This window comes from Stegostoma tigrinum, chromosome 1 (genome assembly GCF_030684315.1).
Source record: "Stegostoma tigrinum isolate sSteTig4 chromosome 1, sSteTig4.hap1, whole genome shotgun sequence".
Lineage (NCBI taxonomy): Eukaryota > Metazoa > Chordata > Chondrichthyes > Orectolobiformes > Stegostomatidae > Stegostoma > Stegostoma tigrinum.
This window is the reverse complement of record NC_081354.1, coordinates 25,754,704-25,770,256: the sequence shown is the minus strand read 5'-3', so window position 1 is coordinate 25,770,256 and position 15,553 is coordinate 25,754,704. Positions and strand designations below refer to the sequence as shown.

At 41.7% G+C, this 15,553-nt stretch overlaps 1 protein-coding gene across 1 annotated transcript in view; it reads left to right on the top strand.

Moving 5' to 3' along the window:
• The window catches only part of mgarpa (mitochondria localized glutamic acid rich protein a), a 34,458-nt gene extending 25,927 nt beyond the window's left edge, over positions 1-8,531 (top strand). The window contains exon 6 of the mRNA XM_059640248.1: positions 5,323-8,531. Coding sequence (XP_059496231.1) covers positions 5,323-5,525 — 203 coding nt within the window. The 3' untranslated portion in view covers positions 5,526-8,531. The remainder of the gene's footprint in view (positions 1-5,322) is intronic.
• The last annotated feature ends 7,022 nt before the right edge of the window (positions 8,532-15,553 follow it).

The window sequence follows — 15,553 nt, the reverse complement described above, 5'->3', positions numbered from 1 at the left end:
AATAGTTAAGAGAAACATAGCAAAACATTCAAAAGTCAAATTGACTGGATAATTAACAATCAGGATACATTATAATGGTATCAGTGCTTTAATTTGAAAATTATTTTGAAACTAATTTATATTTTTATGATCTAACTGCAGAAAATATGTCCATGTGTGGAATGATGTCCTAAATAATTCAAAACAAAAATTCAATATATGTTCATAATTACTTTTCCACATTTTATAATTTTCTTCAATTGAGTGATAAGGGCAGGGTGAATCATGTGAATTATTTTTTAACAATTTTGTGAAATACAGCTGTAGTAGGCTGACAATGGAAGAATAATAATTTACTTCCTTGTGAATATTATGAAATTTCCCTGGCTGGTGTTCATTTTTACTGATAGAGACTAATATACAAACTAAATTATTTGTCTGGATTAATAATCTTCAGCATGAAACACGAGCACTGACACACTGACCACTTTGGAGATTATCTCTTAATCATTATTCTATGGCTTTCAATGTGAGCACTTGTAAAATTTCCTATTGATAACTTGAACTATTCTCTACATTTATTACGTGCCTTCTGGAAGAGCATGGCTTGATCAAATACAGTCAACACGGCTTTGTGAGGGGTAGGTCATGCCTTACAAACCTTATCGAGTTTTTTGAGGATGTGACTAGTAAGGTTGATGAGGGTCAAGCTGTGGATGTGGTGTATATGGACTTCAGTAAGGCATTTGACAAGGTTCCCCATGGAAGGCTCATTCAGAAGGTCAGGAGGAATGGGATACAGGGGAACTTAGCTGCTTGGATACAGAATTGGCTGGCCAACAGAAGACAGCGAGTGGTAGTAGAAGGAAAATATTCTGCCTGGAAGTCAGTGGTGAGTGGGGTTCCACAGGGCTCTGTCCTTGGGCCTCTACTGTTTGTAATTTTTATTAATGACTTGGACGAGGGAATTGAAGGATGGGTCAGCAAGTTTGCAGACGACACAAAGGTCGGAGGTGTCGTTGACAGTGTAGAGGGCTGTTGTAGGCTGCAGCGGGACATTGACAGGATGCAGAGATGGGCTGAGAGGTGGCAGATGGAGTTCAACCTGGATAAATGCGAGGTGATGCATTTTGGAAGGTCGAATTTGAAAACTGAGTACAGGATTAAGGATAGGATTCTTGGCAGCGTGGAGGAACAGAGGGATCTTGGTGTGCAGATACATAGATCCCTTAAAATGGCCACCCAAGTGGACAGGGTTGTTAAGAAAGCATATGGTGTTTTGGCTTTCATTAACAGGGGGATTGAGTTTAAGAGTCGTGAGATCTTGTTGCAGCTCTATAAAACTTTGGTTAGACCGCACTTGGAATACTGCGTCCAGTTCTGGGCGCCCTATTATAGGAAAGATGTGGATGCTTTGGAGAGGGTTCAGAGGAGGTTTACCAGGATGCTGCCTGGACTGGAGGGCTTATCTTATGAAGAGAGGTTGACTGAGCTCGGTCTCTTTTCATTGGAGAAAAGGAGGAGGAGAGGGGACCTAATTGAGGTATACAAGATAATGAGAGGCATAGATAGAGTCGATAGCCAGAGACTATTTCCCAGGGCAGAAATGGCTAGCACGAGGGGTCATAGTTTTAAGCTGGTTGGTGGAAAGTATAGAGGGGATGTCAGAGGCAGGTTCTTTACGCAGAGAGTTGTGAGAGCATGGAATGTGTTGCCAGCAGCAGTTGTGGAAGCAAGGTCATTGGGGTCATTTAAGAGACTGCTGGACATGCATATGGTCACAGAAATTTGAGGGTGCATCCATGAGGATCAATGGTCGGCACAACATTGTGGGCTGAAGGGCCTGTTCTGTGCTGTACTGTTCTATGTTCTATGTTCTTCCTACACACGCCTTGCACAAACTATTTTAATATGACATTTAGAACCTAATTATGATATTTTCATTTATGATGTGTATACTATTCCAAAAATATATTGTGTGTAGAATTTATGCCATAAACTACCTTAAACTATGGACATGCTATTTATATTGGACAGTTAAAACATTTGCTTGTATCAATATAAGGGCTTTCATCATCCTGTACATATAGTTCAAGTGGACAGTAGGTCTAAGTTGTCACAATTGCACTGTACAATAATAATGTAAGGAATAATAATAATAGTTTACATTTTGATGTTAACACGGTGAGCTACTGGTTCTTGCCATTACATGAGCATGGAACAGCAATTTAAGGGGCATGTCAAATGTCTTTTTAGAGAGACCTAAGGGTTCAGGCGTATCTTTCTTTTGAAAATTGTGTCACCGATAGAGTAGTTAAGAAGGCATTTAGGATGCCTGCCTTCATTGCTCAAACCTTTGAGAATAGGAATTGGTACGTAATGCTGAGGTTGTACAGGGCAGCGGGGAGGTTTCCTCTGGAGTACTGTGTGTAGTTCTGCTTGCTCTGTATAGGAAGGATATTATTAAACTGGAAAGGATTCAGAAAAGATTTATCAGGGTGTTGCAGTAATGGAGGATTTGAGTTATAAAAATAGGCTGGGACTGTTTTCATTAGAGCATAGGAGGTTGAAGGATGACCTAATCATGTTTAGAAAATCATGAGGGGCATGGCTAAAGTGAATAGCAAAGGTCTTTTCCTAAGCTGGGTGAGTTCAGAACAATGGGGCATGTTTTCAAGGTGAGAGGAGAAAGATTTGAAAAGGACATGAGTGGCAACTATTTTAGACAGAGAGCAGTTAGTGTGTGGAATGAATCATCAAAGTGGTGGATGCAGGCACAGTTACAACATTCAAAAGACATTTGGATAAGTACATGAATGGAAAACCTTTGGTGGGATATAGGCCAAATGTGGGTGTGTGGGACTAGTTTAGTTTGGGAACATGGTCACTATGGATTAGTTGGATTGAAGGGTCCGTTTCCATACTATATGACACATTATGTCATCTTCACAACATATTTTCCTACTTATATATGTATCATCTATAAATTTAGCCACCATACTTTTGCTCCTCTCATTTAAGTCCTGGTTGTAAATTGTAAAATGTTGAAGGCCCAACACAAATGTGGGACCCTCCTCTACTTACCCTGCAAATGTGAAAAAGACCTATTTATACACATTCTTTTTCCACCAGCCGGCTCATCATCTGTCCATGCTAGTATATTACCCAGTATATCATGAGATTTCACTTGGCACAATATTTTTTTATATGGAATATTGTTGAATGCTTTCTGGAAATCCAACTGCAGTACATCAACAGACTCGTCTTTATCCAAATCACATATAACTCCTTCTTAAATTTCCAATAATAGAGGATTTCCACTTCATGAAAATCCATGCCCACTCGTCCTAATTGTCTTGAGTTTTTCCACATTGCCCAGTTGCAACCTCCTTAGTGATCAATTCTAACACCTTCCCAATACAGACATCAAGCTAACCAGCCCGTAGTTTCTTGTTTTCTGTCTTCCTCCTTTCTTGAATACAGGGTTATATTTCCTATTTCTGATGGAACTTTTCTAAAATCTGACAAGTTTTGAGAAATTAACATCAACATATCGACTACCTGATAAGCTACCTCTTTTAAGACACGTGTAAAGTACGTCAAGCCCTGAAAACTTTTCAACCACCAGCTCCATCAATTTAGTATCAGAGATAATGGGAACTGCAGATGCTGGAGAATTCCAAGATAATAAAATGTGAGGCTGGATGAACACAGCAGGCCAAGCAGCAACTCAGGAGCACAAAAGCTGACGTTTCGGGCCTAGACCCTTCATCAGAAAGGGGGGATGGGGAGAGGGAACTGGAATAAATAGGGAGAGAGGGGAGGCGGACTGAAGATGGAGAGTAAAGAAGATAGGTGGAGAGAGATAATAAAATGCCTGCTGTGTTCATCCAGCCTCACATTTTATTATCTCTCTCCACCTATCTTCTTTACTCTCCATCTTCAGTCCGCCTCCCCTCTCTCCCTATTTATTCCAGTTCCTTCTCCCCATCCCCCCTTTCTGATGAAGGGTCTAGGCCCGAAACGTCAGCTTTTGTGCTCCTGAGATGCTGCTTGGCCTGCTGTGTTCATCCAGCCTCACATTTTATTATCTTGGAAAGCTCCATCAATTTGTTTGGTACTGCTTCTTTGGTGATTTGATTTCACCAAATTCCTGTCTTCCTTTGACCTCCTGATTTACAGGTATGTCTGGGATTTTGTTTTGTATCCTCTGTTGTGCAGACAGAAGCAAAATAATATTCTTTACATCTACTACTTTATTAGCACTGTTATCTCTCCATTCTCACCCTGTGGAGGACCTATGCTCACATTACTTACTCCTCTTTCTAGATTACTGCAGAAAGTGGTGTCATCTGTTTTTTCAATTCATGCAGCTTCCTGTCATGCTGTGTTGATATTAAATGGTAACTTCAGAATGCAGACTTTCCACCACAATTCTTAACCATTACAGCAAGTTTGATAATAAATACGGAATTATAATTTCCTTTTCAGAATGTTTTGGTTTTTTTGTTATTCTACACTTCGTAGTGTAAGATGGTAAGAATCCAGCCACATAAAGCAAGATGCCAGGGATAGTTCTCTCACTTTTCTCTTGCAGTTCCATTGGGAATGATCTTTTTCCCAAAATGACTGGTTGCTGGTGAAGTTTACAAAATGAAATGAAAAGTAATTACTTTGCAACACAGGAAGAGTTAGCAAACCTGTTCAGCAAAAGTATTTAAATGACAGATGTGAACAAAACAATACAAGCAAATAATTAAGAATGTAAAGAACTGCGGATGCTGTAAATCAGACACAAAAACAGAAATTTCTGGAAAAGCTCAGCAGGTCCGGCAGCATCTGTGAAGGAAAAAGTCAGTTACTGCTTTGGGTCGAGTGATCCTTCCTCAGAACACTAAAGCAAATATTTAACTTATTTTGAAAGCCACATATGTCTCCCCTCCACTAATTGCTGGTTTAAATCATCTCCACAAGTTGCTGAGTAATGCAATGGAGGATCTAATCATTGGCACTGGAGCTGAGTTTTATGTCCATCTAATACTTTGGCTGAGGCCAGTTATGTAGCACTGAATTAGATGACAATATGGGACCTCTGGGTTGAATGGTTTTGAATGAATTACTGCAAATTGACCTTGACTTTGTACCACAATGTAGTTTGGGTGACAAAAAAATCAGTACTTTCTCTTTGTTCTCATTGACAAAGTTAAAATGAAAATCTGCTCCTTTATTCTTCAAAATATTCTGCTTCAAGCTTTCATTCTGAATGGGGTAAAGTTTCACTTTAAGTCTAGCTATTACTGTGTTGTGATATATTTTGACATGATTGTGTTGAACTTTGATTAGAACCAGATGATGACCGGTGTGTTGAGATGGTTGAAGCTTCTGAAGAGTCTACAGAGTCAGGAATAGAAGAAATCAAAGTCCCCACAGCTGACAGCATCGAGCAACTTCATAGCCCTTCAACAGAGATCCAGCTGGAGCGGGAGACCAAGACATCGGTCGCAGATCAAAAAGATGAGTTACAATCTAATGAAATCAAAGTGTAAATAATCCCTCTTGAAATGAATGTTATACCTAAATTGAAGTATATGATGATCCTGGGCTATTTAAATCTCCATCTCACCCTTGTCCTTGCTCCTTCTGACTTTACAGCTGTTCTGTTCTCGCTCAATAGAAGTACTCCTTTTCCTGGCCGTTCCTTTGACTTTGCTTTCACACATGGTCTGTCTATTCTCCTCATCTGAATCACTTGCATGACTGCATCTCTACACTTTTTATCCCTTAACTGCTCACATTCCCTGTTCCAACTCTAGTCTTTTGTATGTTAGCCCTGGATACTTCCATAAGTCACAGACAGATTCATTTTCACGCACCAGCTAGCTAGCATTTAGCCCTCCATTTGCCCCGGCAGCTCTGCAGCTTTCAGTTTCCCCAATGATCCTTCTTGTCAGCTTTTGAAGCCCTAGTTCATGCCAAAACATGTATTCCCTCCCACCCTGTTTTTTCCCGACAGTACACCCCTTATCGTCACTCCCATAAGTTCAAAAGATGCAGTATTGAGCACATATGGTGCTTTGAAAGAGTTAGTTATTCATCATCCTGCTCTTTTGCCAAAACTGTGCACTGTTCCAACAACAAGGCATTTATGGATCAACTTGCAGTTGAAAATATTCCAAGGATCTGTAGCAACAGTGTTACCAAACAAAATTTCATACGAACCAGGAAATATGGGACAGATGACCAAACATTTGGTTTGAAAAAAGTTAAGTTGAAGGAGTGTCTTAAAACCCAAAGATGTGCAGTTTAGGTGGATTGGCCATGTTAAATTGCCCCATAGTGTCCAGGGATGTGCAGGCTGGGTAGGTAAGCCATGGGAAATGCAAGGTCACAGGGATGGGGTAAGGAAGTGGGTTTGGGTGGGATGCTGTTGAGAAGGTCAGTGTGGACTTGATGGCCTGACTGGCCTGCTTCCACACTCTAGGGATTCTGTGATTCTAGAGGAGACAACAGGGTCAGAGAGATTTAGGAGAGCTTGAATTAGAGGGCAGCAGATGTTTTGGTGAGTTTTTGAGCTGGTGGAGATTATATCGATTAGTGGGCGTAGTCATGAGAGGCCACTGTGTCCCAATAAAATTCACTTAATCATCAGCGACACCCCCATCACAAACTCTGGTTCCATCCTATCAAATTCCAATTCCAGCTCTCAAATGACCGCCTTGGGTTGAATCAGGCCATTTGCAGTCTTGACATCTATTTAACCCTGAACTGCACTTCCAACTTCATACCTTCACTATTACAAAGAGTACCCCTCCTTTCCACCTACATAACATGACGTATGTCTGCCCACCTCAGCTTATCTGTTACTGAAACCGTCATGCACGCTTTTGTTATCACCAGATTTGAGAATGGCTGTGCTCTCCTGGTCAGTCTCCCAACTTCCATTCTACAAAAGCTTGGGCTCATTTAAAGTTCTTGTCTGCATTCAAATGCACACAGGATCCTGCTCACCCATTGACCTGATATTCACCAACCTGTAAAGATTCCCGGTTCATCAGTGCCTCAAATTTAAAGTTCTCAGCTTCAGTTTCACATTTCTCCACACTCTTACCCCTCCCTATCTCGCTCACCTTCTTGAGATCTCTACACCTCCAAGAACTCTGAGATACTCGCAATCTGGACTTTTTTCTACCTTCTGTTCCATTTGCCCCACAATTGGTGGCCATATTCTTGAGGGATTAGGCACTTAGTTCTGAAAGTCACTTTTTGAAGCTCCCTGCCACCATCTCTGTTTCCTTCCTTAAGACACTCTTCAAAATGTTCTACTTTGATGAAGCTTTCTCACATGTCTGAATGATGTCTTTTTTAGCTTGATGCCAGCTTTTGACTTATGAGGATGTGGTAGAGTATCTGATTAGTGTGAGGTGGGATAATTTGGCTACTTTAACCTAACATCTACTGAAAAGTTTGAAGATTATTCAAAGTCACCAGAAGTTCTGATGTGACGCTATTGTAAGGACACAACCGGAATGGTCTGAGGATGTTTATTCCAGTGTTATGGGACAGATTCTGTACCGGGCTCACTGAGAGCGTCTCCCTGCTATGATGAACAAACACAGTGTAAAATTCTGAATTATGTATCTTAATAAGCATCAGATTTACCACATTAAACTCTTAGTTCTACTGCCTTGTATGTCTTATCTGCCCATCAGAACGGTCGGGATGTTTCAATGCCCCAAAGTGATCTCTGCACGATTGTCAGATAACACGGTGCAGAGCTGGATGAACACAGCAGGCCAGGCAGCATCAGAGGAGCAGCAAGGCTGATGTTTCGGGCCTCGACCCTTCTTCAGATTCTCCAGCATCTGCAGTTCCTACTATGTCTGCATGATTGTGCTTTGTTTAAGGCAATGAAGTGACCTACTTGAAGCTGGGGTATTGATGCTGGCTTGTACAGAGAACTTTCTGGCGCAGCAAGGAAATTCTGAATTCCTCAGTATCACATAACGTCGAAATAACTGACACTTCTGTGAAAACTACGGGTTTTCATCTGAATATTAGAACTGACAAACTAAGGGCAGGAGTAGACCACGCAGTCCCATGAGCCTGCTCTGTTTTTTCAGTAAGATTAGATTAGATTCCCTACAGAGTGGAAACAGGCCCTTCGTCCCAACACGTCTGCACCGCCCCTTGGAGCATCCCACCCAGACCCATCCCCCTATAACCCACACACCCCTGAACACTATGGGCAACTTAGCATGGCTAATCCTCCTAGTCAGCACATTTTGTGCAGATCAAACTCAACTTTATACTCCTGCCTGTTGACGTGTGTTTCAGAATAACCTCAGAAACTAAGATACAGTTTCAATCATTTATTGTACATTCAAGAGCCATCTTGGACAATCAGAGTGAACTGTCATTACCCAATGAGATTGATTCATAAACCCCAGTTAAGCATGTTGGCTCACAAAATTTACACAAAATGCAATTATAATAACAAATAACTCGTGAACTGCTTGTATCATCAAAGAACTCATTACCCTTAATAAAACACTGATTGCATTAACAAAGAACTGATGAACTGTGTGTTAATTAAGAACAGATTGCACTAATGCTGTAAGTTCACAGCACTTGACAAGCAGCTAACTCAATGTCTGTTACCTTGTTGCTAAGCTGTTGTTGGGGATCACCTTAATATTCTCGTGTTCCCCAATGAGATAAATCCTCTGTCTAAACTTTGCTAATTTCTAAATTATTTCCTAAATTAGCACTATACCTGTGAAACTTGATGACCTTTCCCTTAACACTGCTCCCCATATCTCAAGAATCCTCTTTGGTACGGGGGGAGGGTAGCAGGTAGTGTGGGAAACTGCTTCTCACCATCTACCCTGTCAAGCCCTGTCAAAATCGATATGTATCAATGGTGTCTAAATTTATCAAACTGTATCTCATTCTTTCAGTCTCTCCTTACAGGACAAACCTATCAACTCAGATATCAATCTAGCAAACCTTTACTTGCAACCCCTCTGAGGCATATCCTTCCTTAGGAATGGAGACCAATGGAAAACCAAGGAATTTGGTGATCTAAAAAGAGACACGAAATGTCTTTTTGGCAAACAGGTTTGAGGCAATTCCTAAGGCATTTCATACATATATAAAGAGTAAGAGAGTAACGAGGGAAAGGGTAGGTCCACTCAAGGTGAAGAAGGGAATTTATGCATGGAGCCAGAGGAATTGGGGGAGGTCGTTAGTGAATGCTTTCCATCAATATTCACAAAAAGGACATGGTGGATGGTGAGTCTAGAGAAGGGTATGTTAATTTTCTAGACCATGCTAGTCTAAGAAAGATGCTGGGTGTTTTGAAAAGAATTACAGTAGACAAGTCCCTAGGACTTAATGGGATCTGTCCCAGAATACTGAGGGAGGCTGGTGAGGAAATTTCTGGGTCCTTCTATGAAATCTTTGTTACAGAAGAAGTGCCAGAGGACTGGAGAATAGCTAGTGTTGTTTCTTTGTTTCAGGAGGGCAACAGGAATAATGCGAGAAATTGCAGACTAGTGAGTCTTATGCCAGTGGTAAGGAAATTATTAGAGAAGATTCTTAGGGGCAGGATTCGTTCACATTTGGAAAACATATGGATTTATTAGCGATAGGCAGCTTGGCTTAATGCAGGGAAAGTTGCATCTCACAAACTTGTTTTTTGAGGAAGTGACAAGATGATTGATGAGGGGAGGGTGGTGAATGTCATTGATTTGTACTTTTGTTAGGCCTTTGACAAGGTCCCTCATAGCAGGCTGATATAAAAGGTGAAGCCACATGGATCAGCAGTGAGGTGGTAAGATGGGTATAGAACTGGCCCAGTCATAGAAAACAGAGAGTAAGAGTGGAAAGGTATTTTTTAGATTGGTGATCTGTTACCACTGGCATTTGTAGGGATCAGTGCTGGGACCCCTGTTGCTCATTATATACATATATATATATTATTTGAAGGAGAATGAGGTGGCCTAATTTAGAAAGTTTGCAGATGACACAAGAATTGGAGGATCAGTGGATAGTGAGGAGGATTGCCAGAGGATTCAGCAGGATATAGATGGAGACTTGGACAGAGGAATGGCAGATGGAATTTAATCCAGACAAATAAGAGGTGATGCATTTTGGGAGATCTAATGCAGGAGGAAAGTATACAGTAAATGGCCGAACCATCAACATACAGAGGGATCTAGGCATACAGTTCCCTGAAAGTGACAACTCAAGTGAATAAGGTGGTCAGGAAGACATATGCATGCATGCCTTTATTGGTTGGGGCATTTAGTATGAGGATTGACAGGTCATATTGCAGCTGTATAAAACTTTAGTTAGACCACATTTAGAATTATGTGTACAGTTCTGGTCACCAAACTACCAGATGGATGTGGAGAGGGTACTGAAACAGTTTTCCAGGATGTTACCGGGTTTGGAGAGTATTAGCTATGAGGAGAGATTGGACAAACTTGGTTTGTTTTCACTTGAATGTCAAAGGATTGGGGTTGGTCTGATAGAAGTTTATAAAATTATGAGACGCATGGATAGAACAATCATCAGTCTTTCTCCCATGGTAGGCATGTTAATTTCTTGGGTCATAGGTTTAAGGTAAGGGGATGTAATTTCAAGGAAATGTGAGAGGTAAGTTTTTTTCACACAGTGCCTGGAATGCGCTGCCAGAGGTGGTGGTGAAGGTGGATACAATAGCAACATTTGAGAGGCAGCTTGACAGATACATAAATAGGCTGGAAATAGAGGGATATGGATAGCTTAGAGGCAAAAGACATTTAGTTTAGAAAGGCATCATGTGTTAGCACTGTCTTGGTGGGCTGAAGAGCCTGTTCCTGTGCTGTCCTGTTCCTTGTTCGAAGCTGTACACAGTGCTCCCACTGTCATCTCACTAAAGCCATGTACAATTTTAGCAAGACCTCCTTAACAACACACATTTCTTCCTAATTGCTGACGCCTACCTGTTAGCTTTCTGTGTTCTGCATTCAAGGACACTCAATTCCCTCAGCACACCGACTATTATAGTTTTAGATGTGGCTGCTACAACACAAATGTGGAACAAATCGTAAAGAGTTAGCAATAAGGGAAAAATGTAATGGATGTAATAGGTTCATCAGGCCTTGTTATCAAGGGAGGCGATGGCCTAGTGGTATTATCGCTGGGCTGTTAATCCAGAGACCCAGATAGTGTTCTGGGACCTGGGTTCAAATCCTGCCACAGCAGATGGTGGAATTTGAGTACAATAAGTATCTAGAATTAAGAGTCTAATGATGATCCTGAATCCATTGCTGATTGTCAGAGGAGAAAACCCATCTGGTTCACTAATTGCCCAGAGGGAAGTTATGAGTCAACCACTTTGCTGTTGGTCTGGAGTCACATGCAGACCAGACCAGGTAAGGATGACAGGATAATAAAGTGTGAAGCTGGATGAACACAGCAGGCCAAGCAGCATCTCAGGAGCACAAAAGCTGACGTTTTGGACCTAGACCCTTCATCAAAGGGTCTAGGCCCGAAACGTCAGCTTTTGTGCTCCTGAGATGCTGTTTGGCCTGCTGTGTTCATCCAGCTTCACACTTTATTATCCTGTCATCCTTACCTGGTCTGGTCTGCATGTGACTCCAGACCAACAGCAAAGTGGTTGACTCATAACTTCCCTCTGGGCAATTAGGGATGGGCAAGAAATGGAGCCTGGTCAGTGATGCTCTCATCCCATGAATGAATAAGGGGAGAAAAGGCAATGTTAGAATAAACCTATGTAAAGGAAAACAAGTTGAAAGCATTTGCTTGATCACATATATTTTACAGCAGTGGATTTAGGGACTAATTTACTATAATTGATAAGGATCTGCACCCTGAGAGCCCTGAGTAGCTCTGTAGAGAACAATTTGCTGTCCTCTCAGGAAATCAGTGTTCTTCCTGCAATCTCTACCACTTCACCAGTGGCCTTGCTGCCATCTTCAACCAACTAGTCCATGCTGCTGCCAAGCAATGCTGTGCAGTTTTCATGTGGGGTGTTTAGCCTGAGCACTGTTTTAAGGTAATTCTCCAAGACTATCTGTGGTCTCCTCTGTTGAAAATCAGCAGCTTTTCCATTGCTCATGCTGCAGTTACTGGGGTAACAAGGCATAGGAGAACAAGTATAGACAGGAGCACACAGAAGCCAAGTAGCCTGGGAAAACAGTGGTGACTTGCATGTAAGTTGGAAAGATTTTATTTCAAAGTTTGGTATAGATTGTTTATTTTGTGATAGCCTGAATGATTGCACACAATGTGATGGGCAGTAAGGTGGGGAACTGTTGGTGAATGGGAAATTGAGGGTTCTGTTCCTGATATCACCCCTGGTGATCTGTTCGTGGAGATCCCAAGCAGAAAGGGCTATCTGGGTTTCCTTTTCCTGCTCCTCACATTCTTCAACATGTGGCTGCTCTTAAACTGCTTATTGTATAGTGGAAAGGAACAGCTAAACTTCTAATTATTAGTTTGTGCAACCTGCAGGAAGTCACCACAACCATGACACCAGCTCCTTCTAGTATTTCAGGGCTCCTCAGGTGCGGTCAAGATGGCGCAAGTGTTGTTTTAGCCCCCTGGTGGTCTGCCGCTGTACGCTTTCTGAGGCAGCAGGTCTCTTACTATCTGCATGGGTTGTACACCAGATTCATCGGGTATGTAATCAGTGGATGGTCTGTGTCACTCTTTGATGTGCCCTACATTACCAGAGAACATGACTTTATTGATGACCTACATGATTTTCTGCCTGTGGTCAAACAGCACATGGATGGTGAGGGAATCTAGTCTATCTTTATTGCCAGAGTACTGTGTTGATATTTGGTGGCACTGATTATATACGACCTCTAGCTAACAGCCCTTTTCTACCCCGTCCTACCCCTTCCTGCTGTGTGTGACCTCAGTTCGTTCTCCAGGTCATGCCATATTCTACCAAACTAGTGCATCTGTGACTGGAAACAGCTGGCGTGTTCAGAGGTTTTAAAGTTATCAACAAAACATCTTCAACACTAGCCACATCTCTTCATGTAGACTTTTTCCAAATTGAAGTAGTGATACAAAGCACCAAATACTTCAAAAAACAAAGTAAAAATCTGGAAGAAATCAATCTGCAAGTAATCTGCAAGTGGTTAAATGGTGCTGGTGGAAGTCTCTCCTGCTATAGAATGCAGGTTCAGCTGTTAGAATGCATTAACTAGAACATTGAGCTGCAAAATCACACTGTCAATGTTGAATCATTATTGTCTGAGGATGGTTTTGATGATCTTTGTGCTCTGCAAACTGCTGGTGGGTGTTCACTCTGTTCACTTTTCATGTTTTCACCAATAGGTCTGGTGCAGCTTGGCCTCGAAATGTGCCTGAAATAACTCCACAGAGGCTGGTGGTGTCACCAAGTCACCCTTTATTTACTTGTGCATGGTACATGAACGCTGCCTAGGTAGCTCAGAGCCAGACCTTGGAACGAGGACAATCTCTGAGATGCCAGGTTAACAGTCCCAATCAGGGAACTCATACTCAATGAGATCCACCTGGCCAACCTCGTTCTAATCACTACAGTGCCACATACTGCAGTTCCTAAAATGAGATGCAGACCATCCAAATAATGGCTGCCACCTTTCCTAATTCTGCATCAGTGCGGCCTTAGTCAATGAGGTGAATGATTTTGTTTGGTTATTTGTAATGATTTCCTTTCCAGCATTCATACGACAGTCTGCTTGCAATGAAGGTTCATCCAGCTCCTGAAGCGTGGCAGTCATGTTTTTGGTGTTCATAATACTCAAACGACAACTGTTAACAAATTCCACCTGCTGGCCTGTTATAGTTACCACTGCACCTGCACTGTTACATGCAGGAGGTGGAAGAATTTACCAAACCTTTATAATGTATATAGTCGATAACAAAAATAAGGGTGGCAGTTCAATTAATAATTCAAATAATCAGTCACATGTCTTGGAGCTATTCCAAAGAAGAGCATTTTAGTTGCTGTCATTTACAAAAGACCACAAGTAAAAGCAAAAAGTGCTGGAGAAACTGTGCGGGTCTGGCAGTGTCTGCAGAAAGAGAAACAGAGTTAATGTTTCAAGCACAGGATGACAGTTCTTTGCAACAGAAGAAATCTTATGAAGAAGAGTCTTGGCAGACGTGAAACATTAACGCTGTATCTGTCTCCACAGTTGTCGCCAAGCTGCTGAGTTTCTCCAACATTTTTTTCTGTGTTTATTTTCAGCCTGCAGGTGGACTGGGGGAGTGGATGTGAGCGAGACTTAGGACCTAAATAAGGACAAGAATTTTCTAGTCTATTGCCTGCTGTGACTTGAAGATGGACCAGTTGGAGTGGCAGCTGATTAGAGCAGATATTGGGGTGAATGACAGCAGAGATTCTCAATAAAGCCCAGATTAAGTTTAGGTGGAACAGCAGCTAAACCCTAACAGGAAACCCACCTGAATTTGAAGCCGCTGTCAAAGCGTGACATTAGTACAAGGGTAATGAATAAGTTGTTTGTATCCATTTTAAAGCTGTATGAACAAAAAGGTAAGTGTTCTGGTTTCTTTTTAATAGAAAACTTAATCCACTTCCTACATTTCTTAAATTTAGGGCAAAAAATTTTTTTTTTCACTGTAGGTATGACAGGAGAGCCTCAGTCCCATGTGTTGCACATCTGCAGGATGTATGAAATCTTAATGCTGCTGGCAATCTGGATGACCAACATCTGCAGGAAGTGCCACTTGTTTGATCAGCTCACGCACTGGGTTTTGGAGATTGAACACTGACTGATGGCACAGTAGTATGTCTGGGAAGCTGAGCGATATGTGGACATCACATGGTCACTCCGCAGCTGAAAGCAGTGCAGTTACAGAAGGAATGGGTTACCATCAGTCAGGAGAAGAGAGGCAAACAGGCAGTTAAGAAAGCCCCAGAGTACACCTCACTCAAGAACAGTGTCTCTGTTTTGGAAAACAGACTAGGAGGAGTGCAGCCAGAGCTCAGCTGAATAATGTGAAACCAGACAGAGAGAAAACCTTGCCAACAACCCTGCTACAGTGGTAGCAGGTTCAATAAAGAACTAGAATATGGATTAGATTTTATTGTTACGTGTACTTCAGTACAGGAATAGAGGAGTACAGTGAAAAGTGTACAAAGATGCCATTCTATATCATCATCTTAAAATGCAAAATACAAATATGAATTCAAAAAAAACAAGAGAAGGAATAAACGAAACAGAGCCAAAAGATCAAGAAAAGCGTCCAGATCTTAAAGTCGTTATCCAAAAAAAGGAAAAAGCCCAGATTTTAAAGTTTGTACAACATTGGGGGCTGAAAGGCCTGTATTGTGCTGTACTGTTCTATGTTCTGTTCTATGTTTATCTCCCTGGCCCAAGCCATGGGCTGGAGTTTCAGTCTGCCTCCTTCTGGGGCATGCTTCACCAATCGTCTTTCTGCCGCTGTTGTTGCCACTGATGACTGGACCAAGCAGCCTTTGATGCCTCCCATGTCCCCACCGATTGCTGGAATGATGCAAATGCAAACATCTAATCAGTAAAGC